The sequence below is a fragment of the Pieris rapae genome, chromosome 23 (genome assembly GCF_905147795.1).
Source record: "Pieris rapae chromosome 23, ilPieRapa1.1, whole genome shotgun sequence".
Classification (NCBI taxonomy): domain Eukaryota; kingdom Metazoa; phylum Arthropoda; class Insecta; order Lepidoptera; family Pieridae; genus Pieris; species Pieris rapae.
The window spans coordinates 1,048,428-1,073,464 of record NC_059531.1 but is presented as its reverse complement, the minus strand read 5'-3'; the positions used below and the strand labels follow the sequence as shown (position 1 = coordinate 1,073,464).

At 34.3% G+C, this 25,037-nt stretch overlaps 1 protein-coding gene across 1 annotated transcript in view; it reads right to left on the bottom strand.

Moving 5' to 3' along the window:
- The window catches only part of LOC111001395 (heparan-sulfate 6-O-sulfotransferase 2), an 86,901-nt gene that overhangs the window by 8,410 nt on the left and 53,454 nt on the right, over nucleotides 1-25,037 (bottom strand). The window contains exons 4-6 of the mRNA XM_045633543.1: nucleotides 5,982-6,107; nucleotides 3,809-3,891; nucleotides 1,347-1,591 (exon numbers count right to left, since the gene is read on the bottom strand). Coding sequence (XP_045489499.1) covers nucleotides 1,347-1,591; nucleotides 3,809-3,891; nucleotides 5,982-6,107 — 454 coding nt within the window. The remainder of the gene's footprint in view (nucleotides 1-1,346; nucleotides 1,592-3,808; nucleotides 3,892-5,981; nucleotides 6,108-25,037) is intronic.

The window sequence follows — 25,037 nt, the reverse complement described above, 5'->3', positions numbered from 1 at the left end:
ATTTGCTTTTTTAAAAGAGTACCGAGAGTTTTTTACGCCGGCTTTTTCTCTCGGCCTACACCCTCTGTCTTTGCCGATGAGTAGGGATGCCTACAAGTTTGAATTGATTGACGTGGAATAAGTGATACCTAGAAGATCTTATGTTCCAAAATAAACGTATTTTATTTTATTTTTATTTTTCATTAACACCCACACACTTACTCATACACTCAGGTGTGATGATAACGGTTCAAAAAAGAAAACTAAAAAGGAAACGGTTCAAAAAAATAGGTTAAATAATGTCATTAGTTTAAGTAATTAAGTTTATTATGGAAAAGCTGGGAACGCTAACACAGGTATATTTACTGAAAAGGGTTTCCAAATCTCACACTTTGAAAATAAAATGTACTTAAAATGAATAAAGATTTCTTATTATTATTATTATTTTATAAATATAACTTTTACACATTTCAAGAAAAACACTTTTTAACTAAAATTATCAAACACCTGGGATCCAATAATATCCAAATTAAATAAAAGCTGGTCATATATCAGAAATCTGAAACTTAAATCGAGGATGTAAACTTTCTGATATATTCGTATATCCTATATTTTATGTGAAACCACGCGATATATATGTCAACTTATCGCTGTAAAATCGGAAATGTATTGCTGAACAATGCATCCTGCATTTGGTCTATTTTAGTTCCTAGTACTATAACATCGCTAGCGAAGTTTACACTAACAAAACACAACAACCATCTTATTCGTAATAATTCAAACTTAAGCCCAGTTTTAGCCGTGTGACTTGGATAATTGAGGTCGTTGGTTCAATCCACGGTATCAATGGACTTTCTGTGCGCATTTAACATTCGAAAAATCAAAATTGTGAGGGCTTGCCTTACACATAAAAGTCGACACGTCTGGATTAAAGATCAGAAATATGAGGCCTAGACCTAAAAAGGTTGTAGAGCCGCTCATTTATTTTATTTTTTAAATTGCCCCGTTTAAAAGTTATCTCTTGTTACGTAAACATAATTCAACAAAAAGAGAAGAAAGGAGTGCAATTGGAGTCGATTACTTTCCAACTAAAAAATAATAAAAATAAAAAATAAGTATTTTTTTAAATAAATACTATTTTAATGAATAAATACTTCTTCATTTAAAACAAATGCTTATTGTTTTAATTATTTTTTCTTGCATATTAAATGACATACCCAAGCTACCTGTAAAAACCAGATATACACAAAACTACCGAAATGATTATATGTTTTTATACCAAAATTTATGTCGAAAATATCTGTTACAAAACTGCGGCCGGATGTAAATAATAAAAATGTATTAAAATCTACATACAGTTAACGTACCTTCTGAAACTCAGTTAAGCCAAAATAGGCCATCGCGGCCAAATTTCGTTTTGCGGACGCAAGGAGTACCCTATCGGTATCAGCTGTCCTGTGTCGCAGGGTGCCATTGTAACATCCGACCAGTGCCAAATCCGCCAACATTCTTGTTTGCCGGTTGTTGGCCAAGTTCCACGAGCAGGCAGTAAATTCTTCCAATGTTACACCACGCCAAGAATCGCCGTTGTAACATGAGGGTACTTCCGAAGCTGTAGATATAAGTTAATTTTGAAACAAACAAACAAAACAAAAATCATTTATTCATATAGGTAACATGTACACTTATGAACGTCAAAAAAACAAGAAATATACATTAAATGATTCTAATTTTACATTTACTGCCAGTTCTCAAGGGCGTAGAACGGAAGAGAAGAACTGGGAATAAACTCTCCGCCACTCTTTTGGATCGCCAAGTTTTTTCTTTTACACAACGTCTACAAGGAACTGCAACCATTACACCATGTTCCATATGACATCTTGAGTAATAAAGAGTAATAAAATAAATTAAAAACAAAGATTTGTCCTCCATCAGCAGGAGGCATGGTGAAATAGGAGCACGCACTTACATACTCGTGAGAACAACAAATATCACCGCATACACGAATTCAAGTACGACCAGTCACCACAAGTAGCATCCGTTCACGAGTATGACGCATGGCCAGCCATCATACAATGTAAATACATAAATATGTAGTAAAAAGGAAATAATGATAGTACATAATTAACATAGTAAGGTTCTAAAACGATTCGGCGAAAGGTCTCTATGGAGTTGCTGCAAATATCCACTGTGTAATTAATTTTTCATCACAGTTTTATTGTAAGCTCACATGTCAAGCGTAAAATTATTAGTTTCCCTTCAGTTTACTTTCTTTTATATGGGGGTGAGGGTATATTTTTTACGGATGAAAGGACACGAAGATGTGCATCGTTTTTGTCAAAGAAAAGAGAAAGAGCGATTATGAGGGACTGAGAAAGGGAGATCGAGAAAAAATACACGCTATTAGTTGATGTATTGCTTTAGTAGTTACATTTTAGAACTTTAGATGGCAATTCTGTTGCATTACGTCTTGTGCAGAAAACGCAGATTATTTATTTATTTATATTCTCATTAGCACGTATACAGTGTTAATATCTTAATATATATATTTCTTGTGTGCGTGTGTATGTGACTGAACTCCTCCTAAACGACTGGACCGATTTAGACGAAATTTGTTGTGTGTGTTCAAGGGGATCTGGGAATGGTTTAGATTCACAATTTTGTCCGCTGGACAATGTTTTTTTAATTAATTTACAATTTATTAGTTGTTGTTGATTTTGGAATGTTTTACATTGGATCCGACAGACGGCGCTACCATCGCAGTGTCAAATTTTAAATAATATTCGAATTTTAATTTTAGTCTGTCCCGAAATTTAAAAAAAGTTTTGTTATCATTGTGTTATATCGTGTGTGACCATGTGCTGGATCGTTAGATATTGTCATAACATTTGAATAATAATTTTCATCAAAATGGCTTATTAAAAATAGAAGTTTTGAAATTAAAGACGTGTAGACAGGACAACGTCTGTCGGATCCGCTAGTAGATATATAAATATATGGAGTGATCATATACTGGTACATGATCATCTATTGGGGCTTTTACCTTAGTAATAATTAATTTACAAAAAAGTTTCACTTCTGACATATGCACTTTGTACGCACGCACTTTTTTATGTAATAGGAGGCAAACAGGCATGCGTCACACCAGATGTTAAGTGATACAGAGGGCGGTACACCATTTCCTTAAATGAAGTAGAATTCGTTCAGAATTACTTCAGCGGGCAGCTGGTTCCTCATAATGGTGGTGGTAATCTTAAAAGGTTCAGTTGTGGAACGACGGACTTCGAGGTGATACGGAAAATTCCATATTCTATTACCATAGACAATAGAATTTGTAGTTGACGATAACGCTTCCTATAATACTCATTGTACTAACAAGGTATGAATATGTAATATTGCACGACGCGTCCTAACACATTTAATAGTCAGTCAGACTGATCATCGGTTCTGGAATGTTCATGCCCTATGCCCCACATGGGGAACATAGAGAAGTTTAGAGGTTTTTTTTTTCATAGAACAGGGGGGAAAGGGTAATAAAGAAAGTTAGTCAAATAGCCACTTCTTAGTAAGTCAAAATGCTTACATCTTTATCCTTCTGTGTTATTGTACACATGATTTTTAGTTTGAAACTTTTTAATTAATTACTAGTACATTTTTTATAGATAGATAACTAGTCTGGCCATTACCTCTGTTACAAAAAAAGCATTTTTTATTGTTTTGAATTTGGAACACGTTTACCATTTCAAAAGGTTCTTTCGTGTTCAACTATCAAATGACAATATGGGTATTGAAGAAAACAGGATTGCAGGATATATAGAATAATTCTTACCAGAAGCTGTTCTTCCCTGGCACCAGTGGCGAGAGCCCTTCCAGGTTGCTCCTCGCTTCACGTGCCGGTATTCCGATAAATACCTGTAAACAATCCATACAGCTGATTTGTTAAAGACATTAGAAGCAGTGGTGCTGTATGACGCGACGAGCAAATTGTATTTTACATTTCTTGTACCGGCGTATCAGTGTTAGCAAGCTTTCATAAATAAATGAGATGAGACTGGCGCCAAGCCTGCTGATAGTAAGCGATTTTATCACTCTTTGTCTAATCAAATCAAATCAAAATATCTTTTTATTCATATAGGTAAACATGTACACTTATGAACGTCAAGAAAAACAAATTAAATTGATTGTAAATTTACATTTACAACCAGTTCGCAAGTCAAGGGCGTAGAGATGGTAAGAAGAACTGGCAAGAAACTTTCCGCCACTCTTTTCAATCGCCGAGTTTTTAATACAAATTGTTTGAACTGGAGCAAATTAATCCCAAGGATTAGGATCATTTAAGTATTCGTCATATTTATAAAAGGCTTTATTAATTAATTTACTTGTAACAAGAGCTTTGTAAGAAGAATTGCAGTTCCTTATCCATTCCAAGTAGAGTTTCTTGGACAGTTCTTCTCGCTCTACGTCAATGCTTAGATGTTTTTTTTTAAATTGATGTTGATAAGAGTACTGCTGTTTCAGCGTTCTCTCATTTGAGGTCGTAGGTTCGATGGCTAGCTGTACAAAGGACCTTCTATCTGTGTGCATTTAACTCAAACTTTAAGGAGAACGTGAAGTATTTAATATAGAAAGTCGACGGCATTTGTCAGGCAGAGAATCGCCTATTTGCTTATTAAGAAAAATAAATTATCACCGAAAAAAAATTCTGTTTGCGTCATTTTTATTTATTTAATTTGTTCAAATTGGCTGCCAGTTTAAGGGTTGTAGCGCTGATGAAATACAGACATATTTCATATATTTAAACTTTTGAAAGCATGTAATTGAATTTCAGTTTGAAGTTTATTGTGACAAGGGTCGTAAAGTGTCATGACAAGTTGTTAATATTGTCACAAGGTCATCTACATAATAATCGCATTATGTAAAAGCTATATTTGTGCTTTATTTATTTCGTAATTTATTTTTATTTTTTTATATTTACTGCAATTCATCCCCCCTCCTATTATCAGTTATAGTAATCAAAGCTCAAAAAAATATTAGTACATTGGTGCACAACCGGGAATCAAACCTACGACGTTAGAGATGAGAACCGCACGCTGAAGCCACTAAGCAAACGCTGCTCAAAATAAATTATTATTATTACTTAATTTGACAAAGATAATTGTCACGGTAATACAGGAGAAGAAGAAAAAGGAAGTTATTACAGAGTAAGGGAACTTTCTTTTTAAAAGGTGGTCTGACGATCTTGCTACGCCCCGCGCTGGTGCATTGACGGTAGGGGCAATCCGCCCAGTCCTAAAAGACTGGGTGAATAGACATTGGGGTGCTGTGACGTTTCGGCAGACATTGTCTGGGCATGGATGCTTTGGTCGGTATCTATATAAGGTGCCTAGAAGGGAGATGCATCCGTTGTGCCACCACTGCGGCGCTCCAAATGACACGGCGGAGCATACTGTGGCTGAGTGTGTCACCTGGACAAGGGAGCGTCATGACCTGGTATCGGTTATAGGGGCGGACCTCACTTTACCGGGAATTATAATAGCCATGCTAGGGAGCGAGGAGGCCTGGAGTGCAATGGTCTCCTTCTGTGAGCATGTAATGCTGCAGAAGGAGGCAGCTGAGCGACTGAGGGAGAGGTCTGGGGATGATTGTAGAAGGATCGGTAGTTCAAGGTTGGGGGCTCGACCTCGAGTAGCCCGGAACCGCAGGTCATGATTAGCTCTCTATGTCGGATATAAGCCCGGGTCCCTTGGGTAGAATGCCTAGCGAACCCCGAGGGCCCATCTTAAGGGCGTGTGATGGGCTGAGGTGGTTTTAGAGGGTAGGGTCTCGCTACCCCTCTGAATAGCAGAGGGTTTTGAGTGTAGATCCAGCCCCACAGTCCCCGCGTTAAGTTCGATTCTTGATGCGGGCCTGCAGAAGTGCATTTCCACCTCATTAAAAAGAAAAAAAAAAAAAGAGTAAGGGAACTGATGGCTCACAGATTAATAATTAATACAACAACACACCTGGAGACAGGCTCCCGAAGGAGTGTTATATAGAAGTACCGCCTGTGGACGGCAGAACCTTCGTGCCTGTCCAGTTCTCCACCAACGCAGGCTGTCAGCTCGGTGAAATCTGCATGAAGACCACACCTGTGAACAACGATATAACATTTAGATACAGTTTTCGAGGTAAATTTGTACGGATGTGCGTGCGTCACGAAGATGTGCAGCGTTTTTGTCGAAGAAAAGGGAGAGAGCGATTGAGACCGATTGAGAGAGAGTGAGAAAGGGCAAAGCAAATTACCATGGAACGCAATTAGGGAGCAAGTAAGTGAGAAAGATCGAGAGAGGGAGAGTAAGGGAGATCGAGGTGATATATAGTATTCGTTTAGTAGTTACATATTAGAACTTAGCAATTCTGTTGTCTTGTGCAATAAACGCAGATTTATTTATATTATCCTTAGCTCGTATACAGTGTAAACAGTGTGAATATAGATATACAAATACATGGAGGGATCATATACTGATACATGATCATCTATTGGGGCTTTTACCTTAGATTTGATTAATTTATTTATTTATTTGTTGCACCAACAAAGTAGTCATTGATACACGCATGTCACACAAACGCAAGCCAAGTGCTACCCCAATTATAGGCGCATACAACATTTTATTAATATGAAGCTTATACACAAAATAATTCAATCTAAAAAAAATAAAGCCAAAATAAAAACATTACAAAATTAATTGAATATCCCTGATAAAATCCTAATTACAAATCAGTTAATTTGAAATGAATTTTCGAAGAAGATAAATGTATCTTCAGAAGTGTACACATGTCAGAATGTGTACTTTGTACGCAAGTACTTTTTTTTATCTCGCCATTTTGTTGAGCCACTAAGCCAGCCTGGCCGTATACAATATTAATTCAAAGCAAATCGGGCGGAACTGCTCTAAATGGTTTAAACTAATTTCCTCTGATTAATTGAACCAAAGATTATTAAACTCGAATCCATTAATTCATTGTTTATAATGTAATAAGAGCGGGCATTAGGCTCGTCTGATGTTAAGTGATACCGACGCTCATGGACATTGCTAGAAGGCTCTCAAGTAGCCGGCCTTTTAAGAATTGCTATTTTCTTCAAGGATAAGGATCCTTCTAGAAGTCAAATTGGTTCGGAAATACAGCTGCTGGCAGCTGGTTCCATATAGTGGGGTAGGACCTCTTCAGTAGACTATCAGGTTCATGATCAGGCAGATCTGTGGCCGAGAAGCTAGGCAGAACTATCAAATCTCCCCTTTCCTTTTCCTGGGACTTTATTTACTTTAAAGTGTTGTGGCTCCAACTCGCCCATAAATATCACGAGGAAATTTCTGGAATAGTTGTCGTCCGTTTGGCGGGATCCGAGTTATCTCTCGTGCTGTTCATCTTCTGACAAATTTGACAATTGTATGGGAGATTGTTTCCAGCTGCGTCTGTGCACAAGCGAGCTATCTCGAGCTCCAGGATTGACCTGACACCTGGATCTTTCGAAAGTCGGAGAAATGAACTACCGTTCGGTCGGTTCTTTCGCCACAGTCGCACTAGATTTTATAACAACTTTTTCGTATCATATATGTAAAGATATAATTATATTTATCTTAGATTGTTAATAATGTGTTATGTGACTGACGTTTTATTTTATTTTAAAATTGTTGGTTTGTGTCTGTTGAGTTTCGGCTTGCCATTTGAATTTTTACATAATTTTAAACACAGTGAATATTTTAGGAATTAGATTAAAATATTATTATGTTGTGAACCTACTTAAAAATCTCTAAATATTGTTTCCATTTATTCTAGGTAACTGATTTTTTGGTTAACATTTTTTAAGTTTTAAGGTTAGTAATCAATTATTTACATTGAAGTATCATTCGTCATATTTATGACTCATTTATTCATATTATATGATAAACTCCTTATTAGTATGTCGACCTATTAAAAACTCGTTTCAAAATTATGCAACTGCATATAAATGCTCCATTATGAAATATATCATTCTAGAATTGTTTTATTAACTTCAGAAATAAAAAGGGCTACTGAAAACAAGGCTCTTTCAACCAATCACATAGCTAACTTAAAACTACCTTCTAATCGCTGTCAGAAATGACATGACGTTCTCACGACATATGGTATGCAAACTTGTTTTGTGAACTCGTAAGAGAACTGTTTGAACTCGGTTCATCTTTCATGGCGTACGAAAAACAATAACAAATGTCGGGCACGCCCATTCCAAAGTTCCATTTTTAAATGTTTAGATGTGTTTGATTCTTGAATTATCCATCCCTTTTTCTTCATATTTTTATTAAATGCTTGAAAAATTCAATTTTGGCTATAGAATTACTAAACGAATGTCACCAAATGGACAATCATGTAATTTAAAAACAATGTCACATACTTTTCTTTTTTTGAGTTATACTTCTTTTGGCGCGATGGAGAAAAATGATGAGAGTGAATTTTTACGATTCGCGCTCACACCAACACTTAAATTCGACATCGTAAAGTTAGTTGTAGGTGGCATGAAAATCGATAACTGTGTTCTCTCTGTGTTGTAAATAGACAAAAATTGTAGATAGTAAATTTTTTATTTAAGAACTGGCAGTAAATTTTGAAACATTTGTTTTCTTGACGTTTGAAGTCTACCAACAATTAAATGATATTTCATTTTCATTAATAAACTATTCTAGTGTATCAGGTTTATAAATTACGCATAATTTGTGCATATAATCACCACTGGTTCACCTTCAGACAGTGTGGCGTCTACACTCGTGGGCGAGATACCTGTTCCTAAATCCTATAAATCTGATTTAGTAGAATAGACGCGAACTTTAATACCGGCAACGCACTTGCGAGCCTTCGGGCAAGCCTCCAGCCTGCTCGCGCTTTCGAGCGATCTCTTCCAGACAATTGTTGAGAAAATAAATTAAATAACTAAAATAAATTATATATTATTAAATAAATAAAAAAAAATAAAAAAAAGTAATAAAAAAAAATTACGTAAGCTAGAAGTACAAAGATATAAGACATATTAATGTAAAACTAATAGAATAAAACAAAGCAATTTAAACAGTCTTAAGAGACCATAATATATGTCTGGAAGAAATCGCTCTAAAGCGATAAGGCCACCGTTTGCTTTTCATTAAATTATGTTTTATATTTTTTCCTTTTATGTAATGCAACGAAGTGTTAATAAATAAATAAATAAATATAAAAAATGACACATGAATCACAAAATATACTTGTATATTAATATGTGCTTCCCTGTATGTTGAAGACTATCTAGACTCCTTTGTAGGTGTGTCACTAATTTAATTACATTACATTCTCTTGCAACTAAGGCACTGAAGTAGCATACAAAGCGACAAATTAAAATTATCCTTTGAATGAAATTATTTAAGAGTTCAGTGTAGTGTTTTTTATTGCAATTGAAAGACTTACGGCTGTTAATAATATATTTAACAAAATAATGAAAAATAAAGAATTGTTCGTTTAATAATTGGCTTAGCTAATCTGATGTTAACGAGATACCGACGCCCATGGACAAATCATGCCAGAGGACTCGCTAATGCTTTTCTAAGTATCAGGCACAGAAGGCGCATCTACTTGCCTATTAATATCAACAGATACAAAAGCCCAGAATTGTAGTTGATTTTTTTATTTTGCGTTGTCAAACGAGCTTTAGGTTTCTAGTCTGTGCTCGACGCAAAATAACATCAAAATATTGTTTTCTGCCTCATTAAATTTTATGCCCATATTACGCCCATATTTGATGCTGAAATTAATAGACCCCATTGTGTAATCCGAGGCGCAAAGGGCATTAAATTAAAATGATTTAATGAGAATTTCCCCTAACCTTAATTTTATATCAAATTTCACCAATGGTCTATTGTTATGTAGTAACAGCTATTAGCTTGTTTGCTGTTATAAATTGTAAAGTTTCGACTAAAATTAATAATTTTATTAGAGATTTTGTGATAGATTAAATAATATTATTTTATAGTCTCCTTCGAGACAAGAGCGTACCAATTCTTAAACGGCCGGCAACGCACTCGCGAGCCCTCTGGCATTCTTTCAATGTCCATGGGCGGCGGTATCACTTAACATCAGGTGAGCCTCCTGCCCGTTTGCCCCCTGTTCTATAAAAAAAAGTGACTGAACGAAACGATTGACAAGTTTCCTAAACGTTCCTAGGAAACAAGACTAACGAAAGACCACAATTTGAAACAAAATAGTCTAAAGTAATCGGCTGTTGTGATGACCGTTTACATTATTAATCAACACGCTGCTTTATTTGATCAAAATACTAGCGACTTGATTGAATTTCGATCTTTAATTAAACTGTCTAGAGATTCAATTAATTATCTGATTCAACTACTTTACTGCGACAGATACGTGCTTACTTTGAAATAGCCGCACCTCATTTAACCGCGATTTTATTTACGACTCTGCTCCCACCTTCGCACGAGTGGACATTTATTTTTAAAACATATTGTAGATATTGATATTTTCTTTAATATTTTGGAACATTTTTTGTTCTATCATCAATTGTTTTCGCAGCGCATGCGATGTTATATTTTATATGCATTTTTTATACTTCGGGTAACATTATTGTGGTTTTAGTAGCGTACCTGATTTTTTCTTGCAATAGAAATAGTCTATATGAATAAATAAAATTTAGCATTCAAATGGTAAAATAATTTTTTAAATCGGTCAAGTACTTTTCTAGCCATTTCGTTACAAATATACTTTATATATAAATTACCATACTGATACCTCTTTCAATATTATTGTATACAAGTATAGATTGTCATACGACCAAATCCGTAGACAATTTGTTGAATACTTGATCCATTTATTAAGAAATGAGGGGACAGCGAAAAATAACGAGCGGTGAGAAGAACTTTTGCAATTCTCGGCAGACGAATTCAACAATTTGCAAATTGTACTTGACGTCACAAATAATTTGGGTTGTTTAAAAAGAGGGTACCCTGAGTGGGTACTTTCATTTTTATATTTATTAAGAGGAACAATCTGTTTTCAATGAACACGATCTGAAAAATTCTTTCATTATTAGAACCCATTGTTGTCACTTATGACCAGCGCTGTAGAACACCTCTGCTACACAGCATGATACTGAGCCAGCTACAACCACAACACACACACTACACACTTAAAATGTGTGTGTTGTGGTTTATGACATTTTCCTTTGAATTATTGTTATGTAGAGGGAGGGTAAAACTTGCTGAGTTTCTTGCCCGTTCTTCTCAGAACAAGGCCTCCTGGTTGTTTTGATTTTTCGCGAATTTTATAAACGTTATTGACATTTATAAGCATTCATAAGACGCTTCTAAACTGCATAAACGAATTTTGATTTGATTTGATATACATAGACTTCTTGATGAGTATTTATGGATTTTATGTTTCTATGTTTAGCTTTTAAATATTATTAGTTTATAAATAATATAATAACACTAGCCTGTAAGTTTATACTAACATAATGATGGATTATTTTATCTGAACAAATAAAATCAATAATAATAATTAATCCATTCCATGGTAAATTCGATAGAAGATGCAGAGTAACCTCACATCTCTAAACAATGAATAGAGATCAAGCCGCTCGGAAAGGGATTGGTTAAGTCAAGGTCAAGTTATTATTATGACCCAATTCGACTTAGGGTCCTTCAAGAAAAGAGCGTACCAATTCATAAAAGGCCGGCACCGCACTCGCGAGCCCTCTGGCATTGATTGTACATGGGCGGCGGTATCACTTAACATCAGGTGAGCCTCCTGCCCGTTTGCTGGTTCTATAAAAAAAAAGTATCTGGAGCGAGCTCAGAGGTAACAGCACTCCAACGGCCACTATCCGGGGCCGAATATAAAAATTGTAAGGGTTTGGTTCGATAATATCTGAACTAACCGTATTTTGTATCTTCATAGTATAGTGATCAAGATCGCCTTGTTCCAAGACTAAATATATTATGACAATCGCCCACAGCTCTATAGGATTTACAATCTTGGGTTATTGCCCATTTAGAACATGTCCCGCCCGAACAATACCGCTAAATATAAGTTATTACTAGTTTATACCTGTAGATATTATACCAACTAGGATTGCGGAGCATATAACAAACGGCTGAAAAAACTTCCAACTTCGATTTAGTTCCCTTTGGAGTAGACACTTGGGACGTGGGGTTCAAGTCATGGACTTGAACCCCAATTTTTGACTAATTGAAGATTAAGGCTGACGCCTAGTAGATAGTGATAGCTGGTGCTTTCCTTGATAAATATTAATAAATTTTTATTATTACTATATCTTAATATACATAAATCTCCTGTCACGATGTTTGTCCGCGATGGACTCCTAAACTACTTAACCGATTTTAAAGTAAATTGGCACATCGTGAGCAGGTCCAACTGAAGAGATAGGAAAACTTACATCTTTAATTATAGTCACAATTTTATTTATTGCAAATTATTTGTTTATTATTTGATACAGTTGTATATTTGATTGTTATGTTTACTATATAGATGATTTTATATGTCCTATGCAATTTCGAACGCAAAATGAAGAATTCAGTTCTTTTTTATACAACACTGACTGTATGTTCTAGAAATAGTCCACACCAGTCCAACTTAGGTATATGTATTTCTTTCATTCAACACTTGAGTGGTTATAAGGCGGCACCACTATGTGGGACCAGCTCACATACAATTCTTAAAAGTCCGGCAACGCACTCGCGATCCCTCTGGCCTTGAGTGTCCATGGGCGGTATCACTTATCAGGTGAGCCTCCTTCCCGTTTGCCCATTATTGTGTATTATTAAAATAATCAACGAATTAAAGTCATCTGATACCAACAAGTTTATTGGATATATTGTTATACGCACACCTCTAGTCGTACAATCGAGGTGATTAAATTCGACAGAGACAACCACAGATTATAGATCACCTAACAAGGCTCTATTCAAACGTGCTTTGACGTGACCAATAGTTCCAGTTTGGCCCAACGCCAGTATCGGATACCGATATTTTTATTTAGAGGGTATACGAGGATCACCTGTTGTTAAGTGATAGAACCGCCCAAGAACTTCTTAATGACTGTAAGTTCGTTGAAGGCGCAAAGAATTGGTACCCTTTTGAAGGGCCCTAAGTACCCTTATAATAAAAAATAAAAAAAAATAAAATACGTTTATTTTGGAACATAAGATCATCATGGTATCACTTATTCCACGTCATTAAATTCGAATCTGTTGGCATCCCTACTCATCGGCAAAGAAGACAGAGGGTGTTGGCCGAGAGAAAAAGCCGGCGTAAAAAACTCTCGGTACTCTTTTAAAAAAAAGCAAATCATCAAACAATTCTACAATTGAAGGAGCCGTATTCTATTATTCTATACGTTTAACGCCGAATCCAATAATTAATTCACAAACTGAAAGATTGTTTCAATCTGAGATCAAACCGTGACAGTCGATCGATATCATATCTGCATCCAAATAACCAAACCCGACGAAGACAATCCATTTTTGGCGACGGATAGAATGCAATCTCTTCGCTCTTTACGCTCATATTTGATAATCAATATTAATCAAAAAAAGTATAAATGTATAAAACATTAAAAATTTATTTAAAATAATAAATGTAAAAAACATATCAAAAGGCTGTTTAATTATTTTAAAAACTGTCATTTTCATACAAAGGTCTATCCACATACACCAATCCGATCATGGATAGTGTGTATCGACGGGTAGCTTAGGTATTACAATTCGTCGATTGGTTATTGGCACAATTTATTCAATAGTATATATAATTATATATAATATATAATTATATCAAGATGTCTATCTCAGATGGTCAAAAATGAATTGAGATAGGTTTTTGGCTTTGGGCGTTAGTATTTGAAATAAAAATTTATAACAGCTATATATTTAAAATACAATGCGTGAACTACTCTAAAGATATGTTTCAAGATAGTGTTGGCACTTCGCCATATCGGAAACCCAGCTAACCAGTTCTTTAACAATAGCAAATTTTCAAGTTGCGGACGGAGTTTCCAAAGATATCACACAAAACTATAAAATATTTCCTACCCACAAACGGAGCAATTTTACAAACTATCTCTATTTTTGAATATTTTATAAAGTTTTCTTCTCGAGCAGTTATCCAGCAAATTAATCATAATAAGTAAAAACACGTCTTAAAAAAACACAAAACTGCAACAAAATATTACCTACCCACAACATTAAGCATTAACTTAATAAACTGAATCTTATCTTAAGAAATATTGATTCGTTTAAACTTATAAAACGCATTTTGCTGTTTCCTTGAAAATTAGTTTTACATTCATGTCTTCATCTTTAAAAAAATAGTTACCCGCAAATGTAAGAAAATATTTTTTTAAACCATACTAAGTACTTACAACTACAACTAATAATATTGTTTGCATAACATTTTAATGTAGTCTGAGTCTACAGGTTCCACGCAAGAATCTTTTTGATGCACGCACATCAAACACTCCAACTTCGTTTCGCTACTAACGCGATTCATCTAATTTATGAGATTTCTATCACCTATTTGTTTGCACTTTGGTTGAGTTTACTAGCTGATTATAAGTATTATTATAAGATCTACGTATACATTATTTTGTATTTAATTGTACAGTTCAAGTGTTGATTATTGCGTAGATTTATCATATTTATAACTGTATAGATTTAATAATCTTTGGTTTCGCGTAAAAAAAAAATTTAAGAGGCTAAAGCCCACATGGGGCTGATAATGATAGATAGAATAATTATGTGACAATAAATAAATAGAGACCACATAAGCCTCCTACCCGTTTACCCCCGATAAAGGCCTCCAAATTATTATGTAAGTTCAAAGCCCCTAAACACACAATTTTGATTTAAATGATTTACATGTAACATTCATTAAAATGTGTTATCGGAGCGAGGAAATTGGCTGTCCATTCCAAAGTGATCGATAGACCGCAAATGTCAGCAGGTTTTTTTTGTCAGTCACTTAACGAATGGAAAGTCAAATTGTTTTTTAAATGTGCTTTAGATAAAAGTGTCATGGTAGCCTTTTAAAAGCTCGTTTATTGGTTTATATAATTAAAAATGTATCGCGAAATTGCTAAGAGCTAAACTCGAAGACGGCTGAATACGAGTATTTTTTTTATTCCATTTAAAAAAAATACTTGGTTGAAGATTTTTGAATGTGAAAATGTTTTATATTGGTAAGGCGAAGAGTCTTTATGAGGTCAAATAGCAAAATGTTCCATATGTTTGTATGTAGCTATTAATAGACGATTTTCGGAATAAAAAGTTTTAGGTTGTTCCTCCCAATTGTTACGTTTAAGGAATAAATAAAATACTTTGATTGGCGCTTATACGGTCCTCTTGTCACGAATTTAATGGTCTATTTGGTGGCGAACCCCAAGCACAAACATGATGGGCAAAGGTACATATGTAGGAGATTCAGGCCCAGCTGACATTCTCCCCATGAATGGTATAAAAGCATTCTAATAAAGGAATAATTTCCTCGCCGTAGCATTATTAATATATAAATTAAGCTATCGCGAAATCTTTAAAGGAGTATTAAGAATATCCATACATCAAAATCACCTGCATCACAAACACACCACACCCCACGTACTTACCCACACTTACACACCATCACACAACACCTGAATTAGTTACTACTTAGTTAAATGTATTGAATAATTTTTATTGTTTGTATGTTTGAACCCTTTTGTTTATATTATATACTCCATCTCTGGCTATATATTTAGTAATACTTTTGTAATATATCATTTAGGTATATATATATACATATCCTTAACAATTTAAAAGCATAAATCTTTAGGGACACATTTATAACACCGAACCAAAAACGCCGATTGGGAGATATAATTGTCGTGTCAAATCTTCCGTGTCCCAAGTGTCAGATTGACAGCTGACAGTGACAAATGACATTTGCTTCCGGGTTGAATAAAACGTTGCGCAAACAATTTTTAGCTCTAAGAAGATTTAGGTATAACTATATTTATTGTAATGTTTAATGTTCCTGTAATATTTGAATGGGGTATTGTTAGCACGACCGTGAAAAATTTTCTATGTAGGATATCGATAGTGGAAAAAAACAATATTGCAATTTAAAGGTAGATATATTATGTTCAAGGTTAAAACTTTTGAGAAAAAAGAAAATATCGACATCAGGAATCAATAATTTCATAAATGATTTTTTTTCTAACTTGGTTGAATTTGAGACACACACACAACCTAGCAGCTTGGCGCTTGGTGGATCAGTGATTGTTATTATGTATGTGTATGTAGTTTAAACTCCCGGTAAAAAAAGGCTTGTCACTTCTTACCCCTGTAACAACGTGCCCCCCGCTCCCCTACTGGGGTCTTTGATTTTCTTATTTGGTATTTACATCAGTATTTATTTACTTTTTTACACATATTACCGATACATTGAAAACGAAATGCATTTTTGAAGATACCAACAAAAAATTAATACGTTTATTAACTATTACTTATGAGACCTTTTGCTTACTTTTGCTGATAAGAGAGGCAAGAGGGGAGGAGGATGAATAGAAATTTATTTCCGAACCAATTCGACTTAGGGCCTTTCAAGAAAAGAGCGTACTAATTCTTAAAAGGCCGGCAAAGCATTTGCGAGCCCTCTAGCATCAAGTGTTCATGGGCGGCGATTTCACTTAACATCAGGTGAGCCTCCTGCCTGTTTGCCCTTGTTCTATACAGTGAAGTAAGACTACACGCATGCAATTATTTAGAGAATTTTCTATAGAATAATTAAAAGCAATTATCAACACACAAATATACAGTATTATTAAAAGTATTAATAACTTGTTAAATAGAAAATTGAAACAAATTGAAAAAGTTTGGTCCCTCTGGCAGTGTACTTTTAATGCTGGCATTTGTTTAGTTTCTTATTAAATTTGTTTTATATATTAATACGTCTAAATAAATTAAATTCATCTTCTAAGTCGTATAATACATTAATCAATCTTAAAAATATCATTATTCATATAGGTAAACGAGTACACTTATGAAAGTTAAAAAAAAAAATTAATTGTAACTTTACATTTACTACCAGTTCGCAAGTCCAGGGCGTAGACCGGAAGAGAAGAACTGGCAATAACTCTCAGCCACTCTTATTAATCGCCAAGTTTTAATGGATACTTATATGGAAATTGTATGTGTTGTGTTTTAACACTATGTCCCAAGTTAAATTAGAGAATTATCACTGAATAAAAAGCTTTCGTTAAACGTAAATTAATCAACAAAGCTCTTTATAAATTTGACGAATATTTAAATAAGCTTAAATTGCTCCATTTGTATGACTCAAAACTTAGCGATTAAAAAGAGTGGCGGAAAATTTCTTCTTCTTGCGAACTGGTAGTGAATATAAATTTAGAATCAATTTAAAATCTTTTCTTTTGACGTTCATAAGTGTATTTGTTTACCGTATGAATAAAGTTACTTTGAGTTTTAATATAATAATGAACATTTTTTTTCCTTTAGTAAATGTTAGAACCTTTTTGTATATATCAAGTATTGTTTCTTGTAAATAAAGCATTAGTTATACATAATGCGATTATTGTATAGATGACCTTTAGATAATATTAACAACTTGTCATGTCACTATCCGACCCTTATCTAAATAAACAATAGAATTCTAACTGAAATCCATTTATATCCTTTCATAAGTTTAATTGTTTAAAATATTTCTGTATATACATTAGCACTACATCCCTTGTAACCCAAACCCCAGACTTGATAAGAACAGATTATTAACAAATTTTGGTCGGAACTGTAACTTGTCTATTAAAAAATGTCTAGAAGATTCTCTTCGGAGGAACTGCTACACTCGAAGCCAGTAATTGGAGGGAGGTGAACAGCCAGCGGTGTGAGTGAGTAGAAGATTCTTGATAAAAGATCTAGAACTTTCTTCCGTAACTTATAGAACGGGTGGGAAAGAATTTCTGTTCTTGAAAGATTCTTAATTGAGGACTATATTCAAGATAAGACTTGCTTGGAAACGTGCTGGTCCTGCTTCATAGAACAATCATAGAGCCTTGACAAAATCAATTGGTTTCTGATATCTTAATATACATATTTCTTGTGTGCGTGTGTATATGACTGAACTCCTCCTAAACGACTGGACCGATTTAGACGAAATTTTTTGTGTGTGTTCAAGGGGATCTGGGAATGGTTTAGATTCACAATTTTGTCCGCTGGACAATGTTTTTTTAATTAATTTTCAATTTATTAGTTTTTGTTGATTTTGGAATGTTTTACATTGGATCCGACAGACGGCGCTACCATCGCAGTGTCAAATTTTAAATAATATTCGAATTTTAATTTTAGTCTGTCCCGAAATTTAAAAAAAGTTTTGTTATCATTGCGTTATATCGTGTGTGACCATGTGCTGGATCGTTAGATATTGTCATAACATTTGAATAATAATTTTCATCAAAATGGCTTATTAAAAATTGAAATTTTTAAATTAAAGACGTGTAGACAGGACAAAGTCTGTCGGATTTTTGTTATTTTTTGTTGTATTACACACTGTTTTATTGTTGTTTTATTACTATTTAATGTATAAGCGAGCAGTGTTGGCCTTGGCTTCAGCGTGCGACTCTCATACCTGAGGTCGTAGGTTCGATCCTCGGCTGTGCACCAATGGACTTTCTTTCTATGTGCGCATTTTTACATTTGCTCGAACGGTGAAGGACATCGTGAGGAAACCGACATGTCTCAGACCCAAAAAAAAGTCGACAACGTGTGTCAGGCACTGGAGGCTGATCACCTACTTGCCTTTTAGATTGACAAATGATAATGAAACATACAGAGATCAGAGGCCCAAGTGTACAAATTAATGTCTATCACGATAGAAGCCTTATTACAATAGAATTGGCTTCAGACAATACTTAATAATATTATCTAGATAATCCATGATTACAAAGTTCATTCGCATAATGAACGTCATGTCAAAGTTCTCTATGTCAGGTTTCTATTGTTTTTGGTAACAGATAATTTTGCTAATCTGTGAAGCCATATCGCAAAACAATAATATCTGAAAAACATCACAGTGTAAGGATATTGTCGTCGATCGATACTGTTGCGTTGGATTTATAATGAAACTGCTGAAAAATGATTTGGTAGACATTTTCAGTTACTCCATGGACGCTTTTTTCTTCTTGTTAATCTTGTTTAATCAATTGATATTATTCTTATTTTATTTATAATTATGTGTTTATATTGTTCATTATGCTTGATCCATGCGATTCTTCAATGCAAACAGTATTCAAGAATCAATCAAAAGATGTTGTATGGATCTAGTTAGCAGTATTGCAGTTACAAGTCACTTTTAATTTTTTAATATGTGTAATGTCACACGTTTCATAATTAATTATTTGTATTTTTAATTTTGTCCGTTTTGTGGCAAAACTGATGTTAATTGATACCGCCGCCCATGGACACGCCCACTCTACGCCCTCGACTTGCGAACTGGTAATAAAGTGGTGAATAAAGTAAAAGGTACTTGAGTTTCAGTTTGACACAAACACAGAGGGCTCGCGAGTGCGTTGCCGCCTTTTGAGAATTGGTAAAACCTCCACTTGAGTAGAGACTCTCTTATTGGTAAATATATCGTCAAGTAGTTTATATGGTAATATTTAGTTCATGCCATCATTTTCGACTTTTTAATAATCCCAGAACATTTGATGATGGAAAGTTTAAGATGACGTTCTAGGGATTGGTGAGACGCCATCTAAGCATGACGGGTGTTTTGGTTTTTTAATGTTTTATTTATAACAATATCTATGAGTTCTACAATCATCTGATGTTAACTAATACTGCCCACTCTCAATGCCAGAGCACTTGTCGGGTTTTGAAGAATTGGTACGCTCTTTTGAAAGACGGTCGGACCTAGGTCGAATTGGTTTGGAAATACACCAGGTTCCAGTGATCATCTGCTAAAATCAGCTCATTTTTTTAAATGTATAAATAGACACTTGTGAGACTGCAAGCAATATAGCTCTGAACGCGAGCCAAAAATTCGAGTAAAATTATATTTTTCTCGCTTCATTTGTCACAAAATACATAATATGCCAATCAAATACGTTTTTAAATTTTCTTTGGCAAACACGATAATGCACTTTTCATGTAAAATTATTAAACGAAAGTACTTAATGCCGAACCTTTTTAGCTGAGTCTTACACTTCCGTAAGTTTCATGATCATTTGTTGATATAATGGGCAAGTATAGGCCGCCTTTGCTTGACACGTCGTTGACAAGTCGGGATCCTCACGATGTTGAGTTGAACTTAGCAAAGCGCCACTTACGCACGCAATACAGATTATCAACAAAATTTCTATTGAGGTAGACCTATTTGTTTGTACAATGGCTGAGTTCACAAGAGTTGCTATATTCTTAATTATATTTAGGCATATAAGTTTAATTTTTTATGTTTCATGTAGGATAATTAGTGTGGGAATTATTTTGGAGTTCTATCGAATTAGTAGTAACTGTTAAGATAGAATAATGTAGTGGAATAAATAAATAAATGTTTTCCTTTACTTTTCGAGAGAATATTAAATGCGCACCTAGAAATTCCATCGGTGCACATCCGGGGAGCGAACCTACGACCTCAGATTGAAGACCAACACTGATGACTGACAGTGATACAAGAACATACACTTTCCACTATGTAGCAATTAACACTAACGTGCACTAACACCAATTCACTAAATCGATTTTTTTTTTCTTTTGAATCTTCTATCTTTGCCCATGGTCATACGATAAATAGCCTCGATATTAAATAATAATAAATTGGCGATTAAAAAGAGTGGCGGAGAGTTTATTCCCAGTTCTTTTCTTCCGTTCTACGCCCTTGATTTGAGAACTGGCAGTAAATGTAACATTCGAAGCATTTAAATACATTAAATTTCTTGTTTTGACGTTCATAAGTGTACTTTATGTTACCAACAAGAATAAATGATTTTTGATTTGATTTGATGTATTTTGACTAGCTGAAGACATAGATCGTCCTAAGTCTCGAATCTCCCCTTTTTTATAATGGGCAGTAAGCTCATCTTATGTTAAGTTATCTCACGGCCCATGAACACGCCGTGGCCGCTCTACACTCTTGACTTGCGAACTACTAGTAATGTAAATTTAAAATCATTTCTGTTAACGTTCATAAGTGTACTTGGATACTACAAAAATAAAGTTTAAGTTTGAGTTTAACACTCGCTGCCAGAGGGCTCGCGAGTACGTCGCCGGCCTATTAATAATTGTAAAAACCACTTGGTGCGATGGTTTTTTAAACGTAAAAAGTTATGTTTGAGTGTAAAAAACACAAGTTTTAATCAAAATTGGAACTAAATTGCCGTTTAGTTGTAACTTGTAAATCTTTAAACGTGAGTAGCGGCGTCCCGAAATAAAACCGGGATATTTCTGTCGATCGACAGGTTTGTTCACACCTTACTAACATTTAACAGACTGTATAATGTTCATAGATTTCAACTACAAAATTAGAAAATAATTCATCATTTACTTCTCATGTTTGAAGGCACAATCAACAAAATTCTTTATTATAAAATTTTTAAAGAACCTTATTTCTCATTAATACAACAAAAATATTTTATTTACATGAGAAAATATTAAAATGAATAACTTAATTTTAAATTTTTTTTGTTTTACATATTGTGTGTTAGGAGCTGCAACCATTACACCATATTCCACATTGGAACACATTGTGAGGAAGCCGGCTTGCCTTTATCCAAAAAGTTGAGGGCGTGCATCAGGGACAGAAGAACTCGCCTATTAGTTAACAAATCACACATGCGGGTTGCCTGGAAGAAATCGCTTGTAAGTGATAAGGCCGCCCGCTGCCTTATAACTTTTGTAACCTGATTTTTTATTTTTGTTATGTATGTTTTTGTATAAGGTAATAAATAAATAAATCATGAAACATACAGAAATAAGAGATCTATACTTTAAAAGGCTGAAACGCTATTGATTGATTTATTTTTATTATATTTAAATTATGGAGAGTTTATTTTGTTACGTTTTTTATTAAAGCCCATGTTTCGGTACCTAGCTCCATATGTCAATATGCCATGGAAAGGAGCTTTACTGGGATCAAAAAAAAGACAGTAAGGAGTAGCAACATCAGAAGAAAGACTAAGGTACACGATATAACTTTGAAAATAAGAAGAGAAAAGTGGAAATGGGCAGGCCACATGATCAGGGGAAAGGATAAGTTGAGTAAAATAATCACTCAATGGTACCGGTAATGATGGAAAGAGAAAGAGAGGTAGACCACAAAAAAGGTGGGACAACGACATTAGACAAGTCGCGGGAACAACATGGGGTAGAGTGGCCATAGAAAGGCCAGAATGGAGAAGATTGGAGGAGGCCTTTGTCACCTGGCAAACGGACACGCAAAAGTGGAAGAAAAAAATCTACGAAAAAGAGAATAATAAATAATAATAATGTTATATCCGAAAAAAGGATATATATATATATATATATATATATATATATATATATTTAAAATAACTTGCATCGTAAATGAAGACCGAAGCTAAAAAGCTAGAGCGAACAAATTAATTGCCCAGCCGTGTGGAAGGGTTGTCGCTTCGGGTCAAGGGCGTGGTTCATCGATATCCGAGTTTCAAGTGCCTTATGTAATTTTATCTCACACTGAACTACTTCCTGATCCAAGAATATGTTTTATTGATTGCTATATTAGCTGCAGCAGCATCGTTTTGGCATAAAACCCAGGGTGGGTAGTCCTACTAAGTATTCTTGCTGTCTTCTGTGTTCTTGTGAGTCGTGGAAGTTTTCCTCATGTGAGCAAATTATGCTACAGAAGGAATCTGTAGAAAGAGAGACAGGGTATCTCTTTTTAGATACAGAAGAGAGGGGGAAAGAAGGTTCACAGGTCTCCTGCTACCTTTCCTATTATCGATACCACATGGCTAAGCTAAAAACGCTCTGTTAAAGAACTACTTCAACTCTATTTTCACAATAAAAGAAGAAAAAAAGACAGTAATTTAGTATTATGTGCAGTTCCATATATATAAAAAATGTGTTACAGTGAGATATTTTGGTAGCTCTCTAATTATCACCACCCGAGACTGACAGGCATAATTAGTTATTAGGATGTTTTTTCCGATCTGTGTTTAACCTTGTATCAGATAAACTATGACTCCCGTATGTCAAAAATCATTGACAATTGACAATACAATTCACCGCACCATTTACTATCCGGCTTCACTGGGATTTTAACCCCTAACTGTAAATATAAATTTGGAAAAGAAAATTACCATCTTTTATTAATTTTCACAAGCCTTTTAATTAATTTTATTCCCGCATTTTCTGAACGCTCCTGTCATAAACATGAAAAAATAATTTCGCAGAATAAACTGTTATACCAATATCGCAACTCTAAAGTCCTCGGTTATATCCCGAAAAGGGAAAAAAGATTTCTTTAACAGTAGTAATAATTTATTTTTTCTTTAAAAACTAAGTTGTCATTTTTTAATATATAATTTCAGTTTTTATTTGTTTATAATAGGTACAGTATAGTAGGGCGACTGGCGGCCTTATCGGATTCGATCTCTTCCAGTCAACCAATATGAGAAGAAATATAGTGTGTATGTAAGACATATATGTAGTTATTTACAATCTGTCTGTTTAATATTAGTACTTCTATTAGACGAAAACAAATAAAACCCAATAGGTACATAAACTGTTTTATGAACTCATATAAATCATATAAATGTTTTTACCTAAAATATCTAAATAGTCTTATTAAAATATAAAAAGTAATTAATATAAACCTGTTATATCAGGCTATGCCATCAATGCTACATCTAGTAATAAATCCAATCCGAACATCTATGTTTTTGCTCGGTTGACCGTCGAGTTTATTATGTCTACCTACATTTTTGGTGCTGTTTTTGTTTTGTAAATTTTAATATAAGTACCTACGTCTGTGCGTTTTAATAATAATTATTAATCTTAGTTTATAATGTTTCTCAGTAAGCGAATTTTTGTACATAATTCATATGAGAAATAAAGTTATTCTAACCTTAACTGTATAATTTTGTCAACAGCTTTGCTTTTGCATGTTTAAGACAAAGGAAAAAAATTGAGCTTTTTAAGTTCGATTACCTGAGGGCGTGATGTCTAGACAAAGGGACCATGAGTGTACCCGACGAATGTCGATAATGAACGCGGCCCGCGGCACGCCATTGTCTAGGACCCCGGGTTACTCTCACTTTGACGGGAATATTTCAATCAGGCCATTCAGCGCGAAGATTAGACTCATCACAAAAGCTCGGCTACTTACCAGAGCTTTTGAACTGTTTGCATGTTTTAGTTATGTTTTTAAATCTTTTGATAACTTTGCTTCGACATTGAATTTTGTTGACCGTTGAATTGTTTGTAGCTTGCTTGTGTATGTATATATTGATAATTTTATTTTAAACTGTGTCTGTATTGATAATTTAATTTTAAACTAATGTACATATAGAGTCGTTTATTACTAAAGATCATTATTGTTTTCTTAAACAGATTGTTAACGAAATATACGAAACAAAATATGTAAGTGGAAAAATAAAAAATTAGGTTACAAAAGTTATACGACAACGGGCGGCCTTATCACTTACAAGCGATTTCTTCCAGGCAACCGCATGTGTGATCTGTTAACTAATAGACTTTACTTCGACATCGAATATTGTTGACGGTTGAATTTTTTGTTGCAAATTTAGGCTTGCTTGTGTATATGTCTGTATTGATAATTTTATATAAAACCGTATATATCATATATAATCGTATATTACTAAAGATCATTGTCGATTGCCTATAGCGCTTTGCGTTTAAGCGAAACGCTTAAAAAATATACAACGCCAAAACTGCATGTTAAACGAAATATACGAAACGGAATATATAAGTCAATAAATATTTATTATTATTTCAACATATTATATAATACATATT